The 16288-nt window shown below is 34.9% G+C and overlaps 2 protein-coding genes across 4 annotated transcripts; one reads left to right on the forward strand and one right to left on the reverse strand.

The window, feature by feature from the left end:
* Positions 1 to 4061: 4061 nt before the first annotated feature.
* LOC112505743 (probable magnesium transporter NIPA4) lies at positions 4062 to 12463 on the forward strand. Its single transcript, XM_025109694.1, has 9 exons — positions 4062 to 4545; positions 6545 to 6601; positions 8878 to 8968; positions 9052 to 9212; positions 9358 to 9485; positions 9572 to 9709; positions 10782 to 10874; positions 11556 to 11661; positions 12083 to 12463. The coding sequence occupies exons 1-9, from the start codon at positions 4389 to 4391 to the stop codon at positions 12193 to 12195; spliced, it is 1044 nt and encodes a 347-aa protein (XP_024965462.1). The 5' UTR covers positions 4062 to 4388; the 3' UTR covers positions 12196 to 12463.
* A 41-nt stretch (positions 12464 to 12504) lies between these two features.
* On the reverse strand, positions 12505 to 15238 carry LOC112505744 (cx9C motif-containing protein 4). 3 transcript variants are annotated; one of them, XR_003068438.1, is made up of 3 exons: positions 15128 to 15238; positions 13830 to 14007; positions 12505 to 12805 (listed from the first exon to the last, which is right to left on the reverse strand). XR_003068438.1 is itself a non-coding variant. In XM_025109695.1 (2 exons), the coding sequence occupies exons 1-2, from the start codon at positions 15211 to 15213 to the stop codon at positions 13902 to 13904; spliced, it is 192 nt and encodes a 63-aa protein (XP_024965463.1). In that variant the 5' UTR covers positions 15214 to 15238; the 3' UTR covers positions 13829 to 13901. The 3 variants fall into 3 exon arrangements, 1 of the variants encoding a protein (XP_024965463.1); XR_003068439.1 differs by having other exon boundaries at positions 12505 to 12835; XM_025109695.1 differs by lacking the exon at positions 12505 to 12805 and having other exon boundaries at positions 13829 to 14007.
* Positions 15239 to 16288: the final 1050 nt, after the last annotated feature.

The raw sequence follows: 16288 nt of genomic DNA on the forward strand, positions 1-16288 counted from the left end.
CCTGAGGGTTTCAAGTTATTTTGTTGAGATCTTTATATTTGAAAAAGTAAGATTTGAGAGATTTGCATTATATTTAGGGTTTTGCTTTGGATTTAATATTGGGGTTGCTCTTGGTACATTCTAGGTTTGATTGTGACCCATATAAAGTTTATAGAGTCAGATGTTTGTGGATCTAAAGTAGTCTCCACTTTGGAAGCTAGAGATGGGTTTGTAACCTACCTAGCAAGGTGAGTTAAAGTTGTTTTGTGAAAACTATGTAATGTCAAAATGTGTATTTTGAAGTATAAATGTATTTTACTTGACATATATCATATGTGTTGAGTATTTGACGAAGTTTGCGTATTTGGTAAATTTGGGTTAATAAATATTGTAAAATTCCTATGTTTGGGTTTTTGGACGTTTTAATGAATAATCTCAAAATGTGTTTAATATTAATGCATTTTAGTGGATTTGGTTTTAGAAATCGTTTGGAAAATACACGTTATTGTGTTATGAGGCATTTTTTAGAAATATAAGGATATGATTTTATTTGAAAAACAGTTTGTCTCAACCAATGATGAGTTTTTGAGTTAATCGTGTATTGGGAGCATGTATTTGTATAAACGTCGGTTAAATGCGTTTTATTATTTTTGATGACTTTTATTGTATAGTTAGTTGAGTTATTGAGCTTTTGGCCTGATTTGACTCAGATGAGTTTTGAGGACAATTGTCTGGTTTAATTTGCTCTACATTGAGCTTTTGGAGTTATATGCAGTTATGACATATTTATTTATAAGTTACATGATTTGAATGCATTGGTCATTCATTTGGAGTCGTGATTTAAATTGCAATGCATTGGAAGAGTTGGTTTGAATGAGATAATTATCTCTGTATTGTAGCTAAAAGTTCGAATCAACAAAGACTCAAGGTAAAGGCTTGGATAGAATTGAACTTGATGACTATGTGATCCTTAACGGGGACTCAAGGTAAAGACTTGGATAAAGTTGAACTTGTTGACTGTGTAGTCCGTAGTGACTGTCATTTATAGTGAACAGATTTAACTTGGATATGGGAGATCCCAAGATACTGGTCTAAGGTTGAACTTGGTAACTCCCTAAGCGAAAGACTTAGATATAGTTGGGTTTGTTAACATATTTGACTAAAGACCCATATAAGGTTGATGCTAATGTTGATTTATCCATGAGTGATGCTTATATAACATTGAATTGTGGCTTACCTATGTGTTCCATCACAAGCAATGGTAAATCGGGTCTCCCTCATCATCTTATGATGTTTTACACCCTCCAAAAGTAAAGATGATCTAATTATACAAAATGACTTGATTAAAGCTATGCTTTTCGTTTTAAAGTTTTATAGTTTATTCTTGGTTGTGTGATTATTGAGTTTTGGTTGCGTATAAAACAATGTTTCTATTAATGGGTTTTATCAAGAAAATGATGGGTTTCGAAAAGATGTTGCTTTTATGATAAAAATATTCCATTTGCAAAATTATGATTAAAATCATCAGTCTTTCAATTTTATTGTTTTTTTTTAATTATGATGAGAACTACTTTGACTAACTAGGCGTTAAGCTAAATCGTTTTTATTTGTCGGGATGTGCATTAAGTCCTCAGTGGGGAGTGGTACTAGTGACACTATAAAGAACTGAGTGCTAATTTGAGACACGAAAAGTAATTAGCAAATTGAAGACGTCTTCCGCATTTGAAAATAACGACTTTATTGAATTTTCGTAACATTCGGTCTTGACCTAGTTTTTATGTAAGACTTGGTTTATCAATTGTTGATGTTGAATCTAGATTTGCTATTCAAGATAATTTAAGTATTGGTTATAGATTACCCTTTATTTGATGTATTGCAAAAAAAAAATTAAATTAATCGTTCTTTCTAGTTTTGAGGGTGTTACATAACATTATACTAACATTTGTGTTTTTAGGGGAGAGATGAAAGTGGAAGATGGCCGAATATGATATTTTTACCGGCATATGAAACAGACAGTGGCAGACCTATGAATTTTTTTATGCAGATATAAATTTTTAAGGTAACCGAAGATCTGTAAAGTTGCAGTTTAACCCAATGAAAAGTAATCACAATTTGACCAGGAGAAAATTCAAAACTACGTCAATTTAATACAATACATTTTTGCAAATGGGATTAATCTTAACTTTGTGAGCAACATGCAAGCCTACGTCTTACACCCGACTTGTTTTTGTCCAAACTCCACCTTTACGGGGGACTTTTTTTGGTTAATTTCGTAATGGGCATCAGATGCAAAACATGTTTGACGACATCATATATAGAGAAATAATAACCGATTTCATGTGGGTACACAGTTACAACCAGTAAAATAATTCCTATTATAATGGGATGATTGAGTGGGATCCTGTGCACCTCTTACATTCTTAACCCTAAACCTTAAATCCTAAGCCAGTCCATCTTGGAATCAGACAGACAGGATGGGTAATGGGTAAAAGGCAAAACAGAAAAAGACATAAAAAGAAAAAAAAGGATGAAAATCACCTTTAATTTAACGAACATCTTTTAATAGAGTTAACTAAAGAGACCACTTTCATAGCAAAATACAAACCACGATGATCATTACATTATTTAATGAAGTTCAAAAACTTTGTATGTAGTTCGGTGTAAACCACATGAATCAAAATTGTAGTTTACACTAAGAATTCTATGAACCAAAATCAAAATAATTAAAAGAAGAGCGAGTTATGGATTTGGTCCCTGTGATGTGCTGAAAATTATGACTAACGTCCCTATGCTCGATTGATTATAGATTTGGTCCCCGTGGTTGTTGTTTTTTCATGCCTATGGTCCCTCTCACTAACATAATTCGTTAATTCAGTTAACTCAAGGAGAGAAAGACCAAAATACCCTTTTTTCATTCTTTTAAAAGTATACAAGACATAACAAATATAATTATTCTTTTAATTGTTTCATGTGAAAGAACCCCCTGATTAAAACCACCTCGAACACCCATTGAAGAACACAGATACAAAAAACAAAAATAATACGAAATTTTCAAATCAAACAAAAATCCACCACAATATATTCATGAAAATAAATTAAACTTATATTACAACAAAAGCAGATTCAAGAGTTCTAATCATTATACAAATCTTTGTATAGAAATCATGTTCAAACAAAAAATCCTAAATTGAACCCAACTAAACAAAAACCCTAAGTCGAAAGCTCCATAGATTCACACACCACCAAAATCAGATTCACACCACAACAGAAACCCTAACCTAATGAAATCGAATTTGAATCAACCCATCAAGATAAAGGCTCTAGAGAAGGATGGTGTAGATGCTTAAGTGGAACATCCCCCCTTCTAGGTTTTTGTTTTTTATGCTTTGTTGTTTGGTTGTGGCGTTTAATAATACTTCAACGTTGATACTTTGGTGTAGTGGTATAGAGTTCAATTTTCTATGCTTCATCATCAATGATTGTGGTGGTAAGATCTCATGGAACAGGAAACGCTAACAGAAGGAAGGAAAGGAGATTGATGCAATGATGGTTTAGGGAAAAGGTTGGGGTTATGACAGTGGTCATTGATGAGCGAGAGGAGAGAAAAGTCAGTAGTCGTAGGTGAGAAAGAGGAGAAAAAGAAGATGCGGTCTCCAGCGAGAGAATAGAGAGAAAGAGGTTACGGTCATCGTTGAAAAGAAGATAGAGATTAGGGAGGAGGAAACTGTAAAAAAAAAATACATGTATATATGTGTATATATACATAAAATAGGGTGACTCATGCAATGTGGGAAAAAGATAAAAGTACGATTTTACCCCTGAGTTAACAGAGGTTAGTGGACGGCCGTTTGGTTCAGGGATCTTAGTCATAAGAAAATAACAACCACAGGGACTATAACCATAATATTTTGAATTTAGAGACGTTATTCGTAATTTTCAATATACCGTAGGGACCAAATCCATAATTTACTCTAAAAAGAATACATATTACCAAACCAAAAGTGGAGTTCACTTTAAAAATGAAATTAGTAGTTTTCAATAAATACATAGAAGTGAAAGGGAAAGAACGGAGAGAAGAAACGGATGAGACGTGGAGTGATGGAGTCGTCCATTTTCTTCACCACCCTTCCTTTTTCAATAATTAAATCGAATCAGACTCCATTAATCTCCTCCATCTCTTCCCCGATCTGATGCAAATACCACATCACTCTCCAGCTGTTCCCACCTAACGCTACTACTGGATCTTCTCTCATTCCACACCCTTATATCAAATCGTTTATCCCCAACAGTCTCTTTCTTCAGTTTCTGCTCAAATTTCACTATTTCTTGCCAAACTATACCAAAAAGAATGGAGCCCTGAAAGCAAAAGCAAAAGGGTGATAGGGGGTTTTTCTTGATTTTGATGTTGAATGGCGTCCCACAGCTGGAAGGATGCTTACAGGGGCATGTCTGTGGATAATATCAAGGGTTTGGTTTTAGCATTGTCGTCCAGTTTGTTTATTGGTGCTAGCTTCATTGTTAAGAAGAAGGGTCTTAAGAAAGCAGGCGCCTCTGGTATTAGAGCAGGTGACTTTTGTACATCGCAATTTCCTTGTTTCTGTTTTTCTTATTATTTATAGAATGATTCTGATTTCTTTTTGGACTTCAATGTGATTTTCCCTTTGGATCTGCTGGGAAGTTAGTGATTTGTTCTGCACCTAGGTTAATTAAGTTTTAAGTGGTTATGGACTTCTGCTGACTTCAATTGGAAAATGTTGGACTCCGAATCCTACTAAACACAGCGAGAGATCTGGAAGATCTTTTGGTTTGCTTTCGTGATGGTCTGATGGGGGCAATCATTGGCCATCTTCGGTTTTGATTTTCAGTGATATTTTATAGAGGCCATCCAAACTCATCTATCTTTATGAATTATAATATATGTTTCCAATGTTGACAGTATTTGAAGGTCTTTTTCGTTAAATAGATTTCAGACATGGAGGAGAGATGTCTAAGTGACGTTTTAGATGGTTTGCCTCTCATTTGTGATTTGCAGATGACCTGATCATACAGTTCAACATATTACTTTCCTTGGCTGACATTTTTCTTTTTTGCAAAATTGAGCTCACTTCACCTCTCAAAATGTGGTCCGGTTGAAATTAGAATGGGTGGTTGATTCAAGTTCTGATTGTTAATAGTCGTTGTTCATATTTGTATTATCAATCAAGATATTTGGGAGTTCACCTCAGGGTTGATCCATATTATTTCTTTTGAGAAATCGAAGTTAAATGGTCACTAACGATGGAGATGGTAGAAGCTCTCAGTCAATTCCATTTGAGTTATCATTTTATATCAACTTACCATTTGAGATTCAAGTATGCTACCCTCTTGAAGATCCAGGTGTTTGTTGAATTAATTGATGGCCATCTTGAAGCAGAGGTAGGCTATTCACATGGAGAGAAACCGGTGAGGAGGAAAGTTTTCGTTCAGTGGGTGACAGAACTCTGAATGTGTATAGAAAAGGGCGACCTGGATGGTAATGGACCATGGACATAGGTTCTTCATGTCACAGAGGATGGCCTTTTTCCCAAAGAGCTACGAGAGGGAGTATTTCCATGTAAAAGATGGGAAACAATGCTCATGCTTGGACGGGTGATGATCTTAGCATCCTTTGACTGTTACAATGCATCCAAAGTGGCTTATTGAATTTGGTGTTTCCTGTTTGAAGCTCATTCTATTTGGCACACAATCAAGAAAGATGACTATTATGCTAATATGTTGGATCTATAGATGGAAATTCAGTTCAACAGTGTTATCAACAATTCTCTCCCCTCAAACAAATGTGAATTAGGGATGAATCTTTTTTTCATCATCAGGAAACATGTAGTCCAGGAGGACCAGGACGACTGCTTTCTTTTGTAACTAATCCCCCATTATGCCTTCGCTTACCACCTTTGTTTTTACACATGCTGCTTTAAGTTCCTGTCTTGTCTCCATAATGCTACTTCATGTGGTTGTTGAAGAACTCAGGGATGAACGTTGCTTAAGTTGTTTCATGTTGAGAGGGCTGAATTTCTGGACTCCTTTTGGCCTTGTTGGCTTATATTCCGATTGATGCACTTGGAAGGGACTCACGTAACAGGAAGCGAAAAGTCTATATTACTTGACAATAGAGTTTGTCCTTAGGTATTTGTGATATCTGAGGTTGCATTTGTGGGGTATTTACATTTAATGGCTGCAAGGATGGGCGAGCTGCTGCCATTTAAGCATCTATCTCTCTCTCTCTCACTTTCTCTCTTACATACTCTTCTCTTATTGCTGTATGTTGTAATCACTTGGAAGTACAATGGATTTATTCGTAACACAAGGATCTTTAAATATCGTAATGTTTGTTGCAATGAATAACCAACTAATGAACTTCGCTATGTGATTCCCTAATCTGTTTTGTAGCCTGTTTTGACATAATGTATTTTAGCAATCTTGAGCATACAAATTAGCTTCAGGATGTATGTGCTTTGGCTTGCTTTTAGTATATGCTTTGATAACACTGTCGATCTAGTCCCATTAACAAATTTTACCTTGTTCTCAGGAGTTGGAGGATATTCATACTTATACGAGCCTCTATGGTGGGTAGGCATGATAACGAGTGAGTATGTTTGTTTCTTGTTGTTTAATGACTTGCAGTAAAAAATAATTTAAATAATATGACAGGAGAATTTGGTTTCCAAGATTATTTTGTTCATAAAGCAAAAAAGAGTTGTATTAGGAGACACGATAAGGGAATGGGATCTACAGGACCAGGAAAAGAGTAGCGTAACCAAAGGTTTTCTAGACCCTAAACTGAATCCGTGCTAGAACTGGAACAGTTGTGCACCTCACCCACACCTATAGATTCATAAAATGCTATCCATGAAGCTTCAGTGCCTTTGAACCAAAAATAAAGGCTCTCAGTATCAAGAGATCAAACCTGTGAGGCCACTTGGTTGTTTCTGGCTTGTCTGACCCGAACTCTAACATGATCAGATTTATAAGTAAGCTCAATTGGTTCCTCCTATCGACTTGGAATGCAAAATAAGTGTTTTCCATTTTTGAGAATCCCAGTGCATCCCTAACTTTATTATTTTTTCTGTTTACATAATAAAAACACAAACCATAATACAAACGAGACTCACAATATTTTATTCCGTGGATTTATTCGTTGGAAGAGATTTTTCCTTTCCAGCAAACCGGTCTAGAATGCATCTCCCCATGGTAGAGATAGGATGGCAGTGTATTTTGGTCACCTAATATTTTTTAGGAGGCATCATGTTTATTGTAAGCCGGTATGAGGTTTTGTTTAGGTATACGAACCACATTTTGTCTTCCATAAAAAGGTATAGAAACGAAATTATATGCTCCTCCATCGAGAATACCGGCGAAAGTAAAAAAGAGGGACGAAGTGCAAGATGAGCCAGTGCATGATGAAACTATGGCACAAACTTTTAAGTCTTAAGCTAATTTAGTATTTTAATTTTCCATTCTAACAATTCTTTGCCGGAGTTTGTTATGTATTTCACATGATACTAATGCAAAACCATACTAGTACCAAAACAACATGCCACATAAGCAAGAAGGGATGTTATAATGAAGATTACTTCAACTAGTATTGCTTGCAGTTTTGTAACTACAAAGAAGCAGTCTTTTCATCAAAATTAGTTGCAGGAGTTATGCTAAAAATGAAAAGAAATGAAACAGAATTATTGAATAATGAATCTCAAATGCAAACATAAATGGGTTTGAGAACATGAATAACGACCTTCCAGGTGCTTTTACGTACGGTCAACTCCTTAGGCATTCTCCATCCATGCATTTCTCTCTTAACTATCTCCCCTATGTTGATCTTGGCCTTATCTACTTCTCCTAATGGCCTCTTATTGGTACAAGCCTTCTCTTCTAACCAGCATTCAAAGGTCAACGTTGTGGATGATCTAACACTCAAACAAACCAAACTGGCCCGGTAAATCCCACTCTCAAATAATGTTGCTTTAGCTTCTCAACCGGTGCCACCCAATTCATCCTATCCCTTATCACATGACATGAATCCACCTCAATTTTGGTTATACTTATCTTGTTTACATGTCTTTCTGTGGCCCAATATTCTTCCTTGTAAATCATCACATCTTATTGCTGTTCCATAAGATGCACTTACATGATCAGGGAAGACTCCTGAAGTTTGTTGATGTTTCATTTATCCCATCATCATCATCAACCTTTCAATCCTTCCGCTATCCCAAATAACAACAAATGTTTCTCCTATATACTTCTTCATTTGACATGCTTCCACATCTGCTATTTCCCTGTTAATACCTCAAAAGTTGCAGTTCACATGCTATGGCTTTCTTTGAGCAATCTAGAATATCTAGATTCCAAAAAGCCTCCAAACTTCATTAGCACTTTGTCTAGTCTCATTATTTGAACCTGACACATCGATGAAAACAAGATATTTGTATGTCCTTTGAGATTTTGGCCATTATTCTAAATTTTTATGCTAAAGGGTTCAACTTTGTGCTATCATTCTTGTTTCTATTTTTTCTTGCGAAAATAACTTCTACTTCAAAACAATCAAATTGACTTCAGACTTAAGCTTTATGATATTTCTATTTGAATCATGCTCCAGCATTTCCTTTAAGCCTAAATTGATAGCCTTCTTTACCTTGTTGTCCCGACGATCAATTGTTTAGTGTTCACACCGTTAAGTAACTAACCCACACACCAGAAACGAATAAAGCGTTCAGAATACATAAGTAACTGGACAAAACAATAAATTCATACTTGCATGGCGGATGGTAGATAACTGTTCATTCTGAATGTGAGAAGCATTATGGAAAGTTGCTTAAATTCTGATCATGTGAATACTAACACTGCTATTCTATATTTCAACAGTGATTGTTGGAGAAATTGCAAATTTTGCAGCTTATGCGTTTGCACCAGCTATTCTGGTCACTCCTCTTGGCGCACTCAGCATTATCATCAGGCATGACAAAAATCAGAATCTACATATAATCCATATTTTTTCTCCTCCTTTATGTGATTCTTATTTATTAAACCATATTGCAGTGCTGTACTTGCACATATTATATTACGAGAGAAGCTACATATTTTTGGAGTTCTTGGTTGTGTTCTATGTGTTGTGGGTTCCATCACAATCGTCCTACATGCTCCTCAGGAACGTCCAATTGAATCAGTAACAGAAGTATGGGATCTTGCTACTGAGCCAGGTAACAGCTTTGTCTTCCTGCAATACTTCCTCGTTAATTTGATTTAACTTTAAAATTTGTTTCTTCTTCTTTTCAGATCGTGTTATTCTTTAGCTTAGACTCTTATGACATGTTTCGGCTTCAACTACTGTTATCTTTTCTGCAGCTTTTGTCCTATACGCAGTATTGGTGTTGATAGCTGTTTTTATACTTGTATTTCACTATATACCATCATATGGCCAGACACACATAATGTGCTACATTGGAGTTTGTTCGCTGGTTGGTTCATTGTCGGTATGTATCATTAGCTGGGTGATTTCTTTACAAGTTGCTCGTGGTATACCCACTTATCATGTTCAGCTAATATTTTCTTCTTTCAGGTCATGAGCGTAAAAGCTATTGGCATTGCGTTGAAGCTTACATTATCAGGAATGAATCAGCTAGTATTTCCCCAGACATGGGCTTTCACCTTCATTGTTTTGCTTTGTATCATCACTCAAATGAACTATTTAAACAAGGTAATTACTCCCCATTTCTTTTGCCAGAATTGTAGTTTAGTTGATCATTCTTTCTTAGAGGGCATATGGAACTGGTTATATTGTTTAATGTTTTGCATGTTCAAGTGGAATCATAGTGACATTGACAAACTGGATTCTAGCTTTCCACATTGTGTTTTCATTATTAACTGATCGCTGAAACTAGAGTATTAACAGCTTGGATAAGGAGCCCTTGATGTGTAGTTGGATGTTGTTGATGCACTTCGAACCCGTTGCTTAAAGGTGTCAGGAGTTCATCTGCTTATAGTATATAGTTGATGGTTTGTCACCATGACAAGTGCAGACCGTAAAATGTGAAATCAACCTCTTATTGCTGGACTTGGAATCAGTCTAATCAGCTGCCTTCTTTTTGATCTGATGATACACATAATACATTCACACATGCACACAAACACACACACACACACATATATTTTGGATTGTAGTTTGTTAAGTATCCCACATGATAAATAGTCAAGATTTATACAAGTTATACGTTCTGTCACCACTTTGTGGCCTTAGGTATGAATATGTTAGATAACTGTGACTCGATTGCTGAAAGAAAGAGCTCGGGACTTACTAAATATGAGACTAGAGAACTGAATTCAATCATCATGTTTCTAATTATCTATTTATGCTATACCGGATTAAATCAATAAATGGATTTCATTGGCCTAACTGAAAATAGGAATATTTGGTGGCTAGTTTATGAGGCCTCCCAACACACCACTTAGGGACCATTTGGTGGACCTATGGACGTGGAGGAATACTTTTATATGTATCTATGCATATGTGAGTGTGTGCCTATATATATAAATTCGCATGGGTTAAGGTTGTCATCATCATTGGAATTGAATTGTCCATAATGTCTATATTTTCTTTTACTTTCTATTTGCATTTATAATTGCAGACATGTGTGCATCCTTGTAGTGAGTGCCTTTCTTTATTACCTACTTGGCCACATTATTGGCGTTCAATTGTAATGAAATTCTGACCTTTTACCAACAACTTTTGTTAATACTCCTCCCTTTGGGGTATCAATATTTGACTGCAGGCACTTGACACATTCAATACAGCTGTTGTCTCCCCCATATACTATGTTATGTTCACATCTCTTACGATCTTGGCAAGCGTGATCATGTTCAAGGTAATTCTTTGCCAACTATAAGTAAATTGAATTTCCTAGACAAATATGATCAAAAGATTATGTTAGAACAAGGTAATTTATGTCTTCTGTTTACGTTTTATTATGGTTACATATAGGATTACCATGGTATAACCAATGAGTACACAGGTATCGATTAATAAATGCAGTTTAAGATAATACATTTTCATGATATCTTCTAGTTTGTCTTCGAGGTTTGAACAATCTTGCATGATTTTTCTGGTTTTGGTTTGTTACTGTAGATTGTCATAGATGGTTGTTCTGGCAGGATGATATGATCCATGTTCCACACATCTACTATATTTATCTATGGATTTGTTAATGGAATAAATATTTTTTTACAAGGATACCTTTTCAGACTTGATCAAAACTTCTTATTGCAATCAGATTTAGTTGTTCTATGAATTGTGGATGTTTGATCCTGCAGATCATCATTTTCTACTCATTTCATTCATTTGTTATTTCTTTTCTTTGTTCTCCTAATACAACAGAAAACTAATGGAGAAAATGTTACATTTTTGTCTGTCTTTCACAATATTATTCTCTCCTTTTTTCATCATGCATGCAACTTCATCTGTTTCCATGTTTATGCAAATAACTAGCCTGTGTATGGTATTGGTCTGTTTGTGGTGTTAAGCGTATCCGATTTATTTTTATGAGCAGGATTGGGATAGGCAGAATCCTTCCCAGATTATCACGGAACTCTGTGGATTTGTGACAATCCTTTCTGGAACCTTTCTTCTTCACAAAACCAAAGACATGGTTGATGGTATGCTGTTTTACTTCTCCAGTTCCATGATAATGTTATAAACTTGGTTAGTCTTTTAGAGGTCGCTCGACCCACAAAAGATAAATTTGGACTGACTTACCCAACCAAATAAACCCTTTTTGTACATGTTCTCAAATGCACCCATCAGTATCAAGAATTCTTGTTGAGGATTCATGATGGGATTTGCCATGTCATGTTCAAGTACTTTTGAATAACCAAATGAAAGGAAACCTTTCTATAACCAGATTCATGTTTTCAAAGGCACCCTCAAAGATCAAGATTTCTTGTGGGGGTTTCATAAAGACTGAAATAGGTTTTACCGTTTCACTTTTAAGTACTTGTGTCCTTTTGGTAAAAAAGATGAAGAATTGTTGTGAAATAGGATTTGGGATGTAGGTTCTGTAACCATGGTCAATTGCAGGTCCAATACCTCTCTCAGTGCGATCTCCGAAGCACATGGAGGATGAGGAAGATGGTATAGATAGCGAAAGCATTCCCTTGAGACGACAAGACACTAGTACGAGGTCTCCATAATGTATTTTTTTGTCATTTTTTGGTCATATTTCTACAATTTTCGGCATTGAATCCACCACAAGTACAACCATGGATGGATAGAGCAGGAAATGGGGCATCTTGTTTAGGTAGGAAGAAATCGGTTTTGGAAATTGGGAACTTCCTCCCTCTTGTAATTGTTGTAAGCGCATTGGTTTCGTCCTTCAAAATGCATCCTCTTTTCCATCTCTTAAATGTTTGATAACCCTCCAGAGCCTTGTGCCAAAATAGAACATTAATGGTTTGGTTGTTTCTAGTTCTACTTTCAACAAATGTCTTAACAGATTGGACTTGCAAAATGCTCTGTTTTTCCATAGAGATATATTCATTCAATAATTGACATCAAGGAAAGAAAGATGGTTCTGAAAGTACAAGTTGATAACTACTGTTTGAAAAGCATTAGGCCTACATTCCAACAAGAAAGAAAATATAGGGTTCAGTATACAAGTTCTATAAATATTTCTTGAATATGGCATAGAGACTCCTCTCCCCAGCTTCTGTTGTTCATGCTAAGTGCTCCGATTTACCTTCTACCTTTTTAGTTGTTTCAGCAAGAGACGTTAAGAATCAGTCGTTGTCTCATCATTTATTCCTGCAGTTTGCAGCCAGAATTCAATTGATACTGCGATAGGACGAGATAAAAAAACATGTAATCATGTAAGGGTAGGATGCTCGAAAAAGCTACACATTTGACACTTGCCGAAGATAGAAAAAAAAGAAAGAGAAGCCGTAGGCTACAAAGAGAGGCCGATACTTGAAGACAAACGTCAATTGATACCATGTAAGCATAATAATTTCTCCACACAACAAACGGAACTACTCAACATAACATAGCCCCTAAGCATCTCCAACGATATCTCCAAAATAATTTTTTTTAATAAAAATTGGCTCCAACAGGGTCTCCTAATCATCCTCCAAACTGGAGAAAGGATGAGAGAGAACAAGATTTTATTTTGGAAGACAGAATGTGCATTAAATGTTTTATTTTACTTGTTTTGGAGGAGAAAGAATGTGCATCAATCCACTATTTATTTAGGAAATTACCATTTTGAGAAGTTTGTTGGGGGTATTAAATGCTTTAAATATTTTAATTGTATTAACGCTAGAATCTCCAAGATGGAAAAACTATTTGACTTTTACTAATTACAGGATAAATGTTGGACATGCTCAAACTCCCAAAAGGGGATTATTGGTATCTTAAGAAAAGCACCTAAGGACAACCTATAAATAGGTGGGCTAACTCAACTAGGACGTTTTAACATTTCACTCGCCGGGTTGGTGTTTCAATGAAAAGAGAAGTTATGATGAGAAACATAAGAAGAAGTCTCCACCTTTAGATCAATTCTAATTGAATGTCAACACTAATGAGATGCATCGACATGTACCAAATCAATTCTCTTCTAAAACATAATTCATGGGTGGACATGTGATTAAAAGTGATCAAGGTTTCAGATTCCTTCTTACGCTTTTCACACAATCCTTCGCCTTCGCTCCCCTCCTAACACACACACACACACACTCACTTTCTATATGCTAAGGTTTATGTCCTAGAATTAGTGTGTAGCTACTGGATGCAAGAGATTTGATTATTAAAAAGCATAAGAGTTGGAACTCACTATAAGATCCTCAAGAAAGCCACAAAAATAGAGCTCAATTCCTCACTGCCCCTTTTGTTCGTAGTACACACATTACTTGTTTATTTGCTTCAGGAGACCAGAAACAGAGCCACAATGAGTTGATTTATACTCGCATTGTTCGCAGCACGATTGTAGCAATTGAATAACTCTGATGCACCTGAAGACGAGCTAGTTAGATAAGCAGAAATAACAAGTCTATTATTAACACTAACTAAAGGGTGAAGGAAATCATAGAAGCAACATAATGCTCCTCCCTAATACACATCTGAATGCAAAACTTTTGTCCATGTAATATGGTTTATGATGTGTCTAATGCTTACATACCAAGATCCAATGATCATAGAAGATGAATACCGTGATGAGAAAAAGGCTATTCATCTTGAAAACCCACATTAGAGAAATACAGGAATTGGAAGCAACCTCCTTAAGAAAAGAAACTCTGGTATTACACCTTTTGAGAATACATCATTTGATAAAGTTGGTGTGACTCGCCAACTATATTTGATATGATTCTCGGCGAAGAAACATCAAAAGGATGGAAGCAGTCAATATCATGGCTGTTATACCTTAGCAGATTTGGCTTTGTCTGTCAACAACTATCATTGTTTAAAGAAGTGCAATATGCAATGAAGTTTGCCTTGGTTCCTATTTAGTGTAACAAATAAGTTTTTTGTTCAACCAATGGAGTAAAGTTTATAATTTTCCTATTTAATGTAACAATCTTGTAACATATGATAACGTGGATGTCAGGTTTATCGTCCACTGGCCATAACCCTTCTGTAAACATTTCATAGACGAATTTCAAAATCACCGAATGTTACAATAAGAGCTCAAAAATGGTATAAAATAAGAAATTTTGCAACCATGTAGCACTGATTGGGGAAAACAGTCTTTATCTTTCCACTAAATTGGAAGCAAACTTCATTACATTTTGATGCATTTTAAAGAATTCCAATGCCAATTTAGTAAGAAGGGAGGTAAATAAGAATTGGGCAAAACATAACCCTAAGCGAGTGCGAAGGATTTTCAGCTGAGATGAAGTATCGAATCTGATCTTAAATATTTACTCCAAGAACACGTTGAAGCATAGTTCCAGTGAAATATTTCAACATAAATACAAACCAATGACACTAATTCTGCAATCGACATCCCAAAAGGAGTAGGAATTAAAGAAGCGATCATGAACTTGATAGACGAAAGTGAAGTAGAAACATGTGATCGATGGAACAAGCAACTAGGTTAAGCAAAAACAGAAAAAGGAGAATGAAATCGGGTACCTTTGGGGAAGAAAATTGTTCTTGGATAGGCAAGATTGAATGTCGCAGGCTTCCTTCTTGCAAGGCTCTTTCTGCTGCTTTGCCATCTCTCCTGTCACCTTGCCCTTCAACTTCTAAGAAAGAAACAAAGAGAAGAAAGGAAACTACAATTCATTTTATACTTGTGTATCATCGTAATGCGGAGAAGCCGTCAATTTTAACGATTTTAAAGTTTTATTGGTTTTATCAGAGAAAATTTAATGATGATTTGAGTTACATTTAGTATTTATATATTAATATAATTTGAATAAGTAAGAGTTATGGTTCCAATTACAATCGAACGATGAAAAAAATTGCATGACAATTTAAAATCCAACATTTTAAATGACTTTACAAACGTATTCGATTTACACCAAAAGCAAAGAATCAAGAGATTGAGAACGGGACCAAGAGTTCTAGAGCAATTGAATGAAAGAACTTATAATAATTCATGGTGAATAGCAGTTTGAATATCACCTTAGGGATGAGGAGAAGACAGAGTTATGACAGAGTGAAGACATGAGTGAAATGTGTCAAAAATATCTTGGGAACATAAAAAGAAAAGGTAATAATATGCATTGGTAACTTGCACTATATGTTATTTTAATTGTAGATTAAAAGATTTTAAAACTGAATGTATAAAGTAGTAATACTTAATGCATTATAAGTTGTTTTTAAGACTTTCTACATAAATTTATAGTACCTTGTGTATTAAAAATTGTTTTTAAAACTTTTGATAAATCTGATTTATAAGATAATATAAATATTATATTTAAGTTTTTAGTTTTCATTTTTAATTCATTAAAACAAAACATTTATCAAAATTATATTTTATTCGACTAATTTGAGCTAAAGATTTTTATGGGAGTAACGTTTTTAAAAAAAAAAAAAATTATTTTCAAATTTTATTTAATTATTTTAATCATGACATATATTCTCTTATAAAAATCCACCCATTTTTCATACCCATGTACTAAAATATAAATAATCAATAAAAACAATGCAATGTTTAATTTATTTTAAACCCTTTTTATAATTTTCATTTTAACTCTTATATTTTTTGATTTATTATTTTTCTTCATTTATTTTTGCTTAATTCTCGTTCTTCATTTATATATTGTTACTGTCTAGCGTAAATTTAAT

This window comes from Cynara cardunculus (genome assembly GCF_001531365.2).
Source record: "Cynara cardunculus var. scolymus isolate 2C chromosome LG 2, CcrdV1, whole genome shotgun sequence".
Classification (NCBI taxonomy): domain Eukaryota; kingdom Viridiplantae; phylum Streptophyta; class Magnoliopsida; order Asterales; family Asteraceae; genus Cynara; species Cynara cardunculus.

What these genes read in the sequence shown, in the direction of transcription:
- LOC112505743 (XM_025109694.1), top strand. Translation starts at nt 4,389, where the DNA reads ATGGCGTCCCACAGCTGGAAGGATGCTTACAGGGGCATGTCTGTGGAT. An exon ending in GCACTCAGCATTATCATCAG is followed by an intron (nt 8,969 to 9,051) that starts GCATGACAAAAA and finishes ACCATATTGCAG; the next exon opens with TGCTGTACTTGCACATATTA. An exon ending in GGATCTTGCTACTGAGCCAG is followed by an intron (nt 9,213 to 9,357) that starts GTAACAGCTTTG and finishes TCTTTTCTGCAG; the next exon opens with CTTTTGTCCTATACGCAGTA.
- LOC112505744 (XM_025109695.1), bottom strand. Translation starts at nt 15,213, where the DNA reads ATGGCAAAGCAGCAGAAAGAGCCTTGCAAGAAGGAAGCCTGCGACATT. An exon ending in AACAATTTTCTTCCCCAAAG is followed by an intron (nt 14,008 to 15,127) that starts GTACCCGATTTC and finishes GCTCGTCTTCAG; the next exon opens with GTGCATCAGAGTTATTCAAT.